We start from the raw sequence: 6,619 nt of genomic DNA on the forward strand, positions 1-6,619 counted from the left end.
TTAATTTGTACTTCAGACTATGTCCCCCACCTCGGATACATGGCTGGAGTGTCTCATAGTCACGGTCATAGGTATCTTCTTTCTGATTCTTGCCATACCTTTGCTTGGTCTTCAGTATTTCTAGAAGTCTTGAAACCTAGGTTGTGTTTTCAAATGCTTTCTGGATGTTTCTCTGGAAATACCATTAATTTTTCTATTTTGAAATAGACTTATTGATTTGGGCTGACAGAGTAAAACAGGGAAATTCCATTTTAGTCTCACTGCATTCGAAGAGGAACTCTGCTTTTATCTTAATTTATTTTCCCAGGTATTCAGACATTTCTCAGCTGGGAGAAGGTGGGAGGGACAAGGTGTTGGTGGTTTTGGGCATCTCATCCAAGAGTAGGGTAAAGGCATGGGGTGATGGAGGAAGTCAGTGAGTGAGGAGTGAGGGAGCCTGGGCAGTGGGAAAATCATCCCCCGGACAGCTAGGATTAACCGTGGGACTTTGAACATAGGTGGTTTAAAATATTTATGTTGAGTAAGTACATTGAGTAGCATGAAAGTTCCACTCCTGGGATACTTCCTTACAGAGAGTCATGGAGCCAGAAGCTGGAACCAACAGGACAGCTGTTACTGAGTTCATCCTGCTGGGCTTGGTGGAGACACCAGAGCTGTGGCTGGTGGTCTTTGCACTGTTCCTCTTTGCCTACCTGGTCACTGTTGGCGGCAACCTCAGCATCCTGGCAGCCACCTGGGTGGAGCCCAAACTCCACACGCCCATGTACTTCTTCCTGGGGAACCTATCAGCTCTGGATATTGGATGTATCACTGTCACTGTTCCTGCAATGTTGGTTCGTCTCCTGTCCCACAAACGTACAATTTCCTATGAAGCCTGCCTCTCCCAGCTCTTCTTCTTCCACCTTCTGGCTGGGATGGACTGCTTCCTGTTGACAGCCATGGCCTATGACCGATTCCTGGCCATCTGCCGACCTCTCACCTACAGCACCCGCATGAGCCAGACGGTCCAGAGGATATTGGTGGCTGTGTCCTGGGCTTCTGCCCTCATCAATGCACTGACCCACACTATTGCCCTAACTACCCTTAACTTCTGTGGTCCCAATGAGGTCAATCACTTCTACTGTGACCTCCCACAGCTCTTCCAGCTCTCCTGCTCCAGCACCCAACTCAATGAGCTGCTGCTTTTTGGTGTGGGTTTCATAATGGCAGGTGCACCTGTAGTTCTCATCATCACCTCCTATATCCATGTAGCAGCTGCAGTTCTACAAATCCGTTCAGTGGAGGGCAGGAAGAAAGCCGTCTCCACGTGTGGCTCCCACCTCACTGTGGTTTGCCTCTTCTATGGGACTGGTATCTTTAACTACATGCGTCTGGGTTCAGAGGAGGCTTCCAACAAGGATAAAGGAGTTGGAGTTTTCAACACAGTCATCAACCCCATGCTGAACCCACTTATCTATAGCCTTAGAAACCCTGATGTTCAGGGTGCCTTGCGGCAGGTACTTGTACAGAGGCGGTCACTGATGTGAGGGTTGATAGGGTCCCTCCTTTCCTGCTTTTTCTGGGTTGGGGAAATTTTCCCATGAGGGCAGTAACCTGGAAAAATGGTCCATAACCATTTTCCTATCTTTTGGTGCCTAAAGGTTTGAGTGATGTGTTTGTTCTGCAAAGAAACCCTACATAATTCATTCATTTATTCATACAACAGGTATTTATCAAACTGCTTCTATGATCCAGACAGTCTTTTAGGGCACTGGTGAACAAAACAGACAGAAGCCTCTGCACTCATGCGGCTCACATTCTAATGAAGGGAGGTAAAATGAATAAAGTAAACAAGCATCCTATATGGTATATCACATGGGGATAAGTGCTGTAGAGAAAAACAAATGAGGGGTGTATGAAGTTAGGTTCTGCAGAGCAAGTTCCCAGGGCAAGCGGCTACCTTGTTTTTGGCTGTGCTCAATTTCCAGGTATAGTTGAGGACTTGGAAGTCTGGTAGATCTGGGTAGCAATGTCTTACAGGGAAGGGCTATTTGGTTAATCACAGTCTAAGTGACCAAGAATATCACTGTAAAGTTTTCTTCTGAGAGTCCATCTAGATCAGAGTGCAGAATGCCGTCTTAAATTGTAGGCCGAGTGCTAAGAATTATTCTACTCTCCTGTTCACCTTTCACCTCCAAGAAAATCACTTCCTTCTCTTCACAACCACACAAGAATCCCATAGTATGTCTAGGGCACAGGTAGGGTCTAGAGAGGGAAAGAGCCCACCAATGAAAACTACATTAATGCATTCATGATATATCTTAAGATCAAAAAAGGAACGTTCCCTCTGCATCCCCTACCGTCTTTCTCTTTTATTTGATAAGTTTCCTTCCTCACATATATGATAAAGCCTTTGAAAGAATAAACACGTGTACTACTACCATGTCCTTAGAATTTCCCATGTACACAGGTGAGTCAAAAATTATCCACACTCTGGATGTAGAATTTATTTTAATTAACGTGTAGAAAAGACAAATACATCATTTTTGACATAATCGCCTTGCTTTTCAATATACTTTGTCCATCTGTCAACACACTTTTGTATTCCTTCATTAAAAAATGTTCTAGACTGAGATTTGAGCCATGAATGCACCGCTGTCTTCACTTCGTCAGAAGTGAATCTTTGTCCTCCTAGGGCTGCTTTCAGGGGACCAAACAGGTGAAAGTCCAATGGAGCAAGATCAGGACTATAGGGAGGATGCTTTAACACCTCAAAATGAAGGTTTTGCAGAATGTCAACAGTGTGGGCAGAAGTGTGTGGACTTGCATTGTCGTGCAAGATCATAATGCTCTTGGATAGCAGCAGCATCTCTATCCATTCATACACACTTCACAACAAAATACTTTCTCCACACTGTGCACAAAGTCTTCAATAAATAATGGCACCGGGTATACCCTCAGACCACAAAAAAATGAAGGTGAAGCTGGGATGAAGTGAGAGAGTAGCTTTGACATATATACACTACCAAATATAAAATAGCTAGCTAGTGGGAAGCTGCTGCATAACACAGGGAGATCAACTCGATGATGGGTGATGACTTAGGGAGCTGGGATAGGGAAGGCAGGAAGGAGTCGCAGGAGGGAGGGGATATGGGTATGTATGTGTAGATGCAGCTGATTCCCTTTGTTGTACAGCAAAAACTGGCACAAAGTATAAAGGACTTTAAAAAAAAAGCTTTTGAAAAATCAGAATAAATTCCATCTACTAACTCACCTTTTCCTTAATCTTTTCTGAGAAATTTGAAAGACTAAAAAAATAAAGTTCAAAGAAAATTCATAATTTCTTTCTAAGAGGAACATTTTCCAAAGTCCATCAAGCTGGAATTTTCAAACTACAGGAGAAATAAGGAGCCTCATTAAGAGAGAATTCTGCTTTCATTTGTCTACTCGGAGTGCAGAATTGTGTTCTCCTGATCTAGGTATCTATATTTAACTTAATACTTTGTAAAAATGGTTCAAGAATTCATTGCAAAGAATTGAAACTTGCAATATAATGATAATCAGGCATAGATTATAACACCTAGGACCCGACTAACAAAGAATATTAGGTTGGTTCTGAGACTGAATACCTCTTTGTTAAAGACCAGTGAAGCTCCTTTACCAGTGAAATTAAGGGACTGGACTCTGTTCAGTCTCATTCCAACTCTGTGGGTGCCATATGGCTATTGCCCCACTAGGGCTTTTGTCAAAATCTTTACAACTCAGATTTGAACTTTTCTTAGGTACTTATTAAATTAATAAAAGTAATCTATAATGTTATAGTATACATATATGATTTTATAATAAATGTAATATATATAATATCATTCATTCAAGGTTCACTCTTCTAAGTGTCCTACTAAAGACGGCATTGTTTTTATTTCATTTAGTTCTCCTCTAATAAAACATGAACTCCATAAAGGCATGGACATTTTTTCCTATTCACCACTGTATCACTAGTGACTGAAACAGTGCCTGCTATGTAATTTGTCAAATGAATGTATGAATGTTGAAAGTAGTATGATAAATATTTGACAGATGAAAAAACTAAGGCTCAGCAATATTCCCTTGCCAAAAAGCTATCAAAGAACAAGTCCCTTATCCAAGGTCAAACAGCAAGTTTTGAGGCTAAAGTATAACACAGTTTTATCTGACTTCAAAAGCCAAAAGATATATTTCAGAGTAATCACGTCTACTGCTATAAAAAGAAATTGCTTTTCTCCATATGTTGTCTGTGAATTGTTAGCTTTGTCCCTCCAGCCTGAGTCAGACACTTGGTTTCTTGCAGGGGACTCCATTCTTTCCTCTGCTATTAAGATAGGAAGAATTAAAGCCCTTTGTCGAAATACTGTCACTACTTGGTATCCAACTGAAAAGTGGTCTCCCATGTGGGCAGGAAGGTGATACTTCCTACATACCACCATTACACACTACCTCACAGCAACAGCTCAATTCAGTACACACTTTTTAATGCCCAAAATCATATAGCTTGTATTGGGTCCCTCCATTCTCAGCCACTTACCTTCTTTGCTTTGGATATTTATAATTTTCCTGCTTTTCCCCAAACTAGCTTCCTACCCTCAATGTTTTAAGATACAGGCTGCATTCAGAAACTGAATTTTATTTGTAACAAAATCTTGTGTTCAAAATTGAGCAAAAACTAGGAAGCGGTGAAACATGGATGGACCTTGAGGGTATTATGCTAAGTGAAACGACTCAGATGGAGAAAGGCAAATCCCATAAGATTTCACTCATATACGAATAAAGAAAACAAGGAAATAAACAAAATAAATGAGGAAACCAAACCAGACAAAAACAAACACGTAGATACAAAGAACACAGTAGTGGTTACCAGAGGGGAAGGGGCAGGGAGGAGAATGCAATAGATAAAGGGTTAGGGTTAGGGTTAACTAAATTTTTCCTGGTGAACATGCTGTAGTGAATACAGAAGTGGAAACATAATGTTGTACACCTGAGACTTGTGTAGTGTTATAAACCAGTTACCTCAATAAAAAATAAGCCAAACAAAAAATAAATAAAATTAGTGTTAGAAATGTGAAAAAAAAAAGACAGGAAGAAAAGACATGAGAATGAGAAGCAGGACAGGATTGGGAGTGGAGGAAGGAAGACAAAATATGAGGATACAGGGAGGCAATGGGACGGGATGGTAAGCAAAAGGAGTGAGAAGGAAAAACAGAAATTAGGGAAAGGACATGAGAGGATGGGAGATGGGAAAGGATGAGAGAATTAAGGGTATCAAACTGGATGCCTAAGGAATGTAGATGAGGTCAAAGATGGGTGTAGAGAAAATGAAGAATGAGTAGGGATAGGAGATGACAATACATTCATATATGGAATCACTTCCTATTAGCATACGGGCACGGAATAACCAGCACTTTTCATGTTACTGATGGGCTCCCACCCTTCCAACCAGGAAAAGAAAAGTTTAAGTTGTGATGAAGGTGTGATGATGCAAGGCAGTCTAGGTGCTCCTCTTCTGCTTCCTCTGGCCAGGAGATGAGCCTAGAAGGACAGAGAGTAGGACTGAAGGAGGAGAGGGAGGGAGGATGTGTGTGCTGAGGGTTCATCCTCCACAACCCCATTTGGCCATCAAAGTCGCCAGCCTCCCTGCTTTTGGGTGCAGTGCCTGCCAATACAATCTAAAGAACAGAGATGAAGTATGTCTCTTTCCTGATCCTCTTGGGTTTCCAGACACTTTTGGGTTAAAGAGAATGAGCTTCCCTCAAAGGGAAGAATTCTTGAGAATGAAAACCATGAACGTGGGCTGTAACCACTGCTCTGTGACCTTAGACAGTCCTTTTCTATAGCTGGGCTTGTTTCTACCTACACCATAAAGAACTGGGATGAGGGGGCTTCCCTGGTGGTGCAGTAGTTAGGAATCCGCCTGCCAATGCAGGGGACATGGGTTTGATCCCTGGTCCAGGAAGATCCCACACGCTTCGGAGCAACTGAGCCCGTGCGCCACAACTACTGAGCCTGCGCTCTAGAGCCCACGAGCCACAACAGTTGAGCCTGCGTGCCACAACTACTGAAGCCCGCATGCCTAGAGCCTGTGCTCCACAACAAGAGATGCCACGGCTCTGAGAAGCTTGCGCACCGCAGCAAAGAGTAGCTCCCACTCACCAGAACTAGAGAAAACCTGCGCACAGCAACGAAGGCCCAACACAGCCAAAAATTAATTAATTAATTTTTAAAAAAAGAACTGGGATGAGATCATATCTCCAGAGCCTGGATGAACCAGAAAACATTTTGAGAGACTTACTACCACCACTTTCACCACTCCATCTATCCCACGAACACTTAACACTGCCCCCAATCCTCTTATCTATTTACCCACAAAGAGCCCCAGGCTTTGGCACCATTCCTCCTTAAAATTCATTCCAAACTTTTAAGGATGCTTTCCTTGGAAGTTATTTCCTATGTTCTGCCTAGCTTCCAAGACCAAAAGGTTTCTTTAACAGGTAAAAAAATTCTATTTCCTTTGGGATTTCTCTCTTTGTGCAGCCAAACGTAACGATCTTTATTTTTAAATTATTTAGAAATGTTATATCTGGTAGCAGAAATGTTCAGACAATATCAT

General features: G+C 42.1%; 1 protein-coding gene across 1 annotated transcript; it reads left to right on the forward strand.

Moving 5' to 3' along the window:
- The first annotated feature begins 569 nt into the window (after window positions 1–569).
- LOC130840560 (olfactory receptor 3A2) lies at window positions 570–1,526 on the forward strand. The gene has a single exon (XM_057716186.1). It carries the CDS (start codon window positions 579–581, stop codon window positions 1,524–1,526), a length of 948 nt encoding a protein of 315 aa, XP_057572169.1. The 5' UTR covers window positions 570–578.
- Window positions 1,527–6,619: the final 5,093 nt, after the last annotated feature.

Source organism: Hippopotamus amphibius, chromosome 17, assembly GCF_030028045.1.
Source record: "Hippopotamus amphibius kiboko isolate mHipAmp2 chromosome 17, mHipAmp2.hap2, whole genome shotgun sequence".
Taxonomy (NCBI): domain Eukaryota; kingdom Metazoa; phylum Chordata; class Mammalia; order Artiodactyla; family Hippopotamidae; genus Hippopotamus; species Hippopotamus amphibius.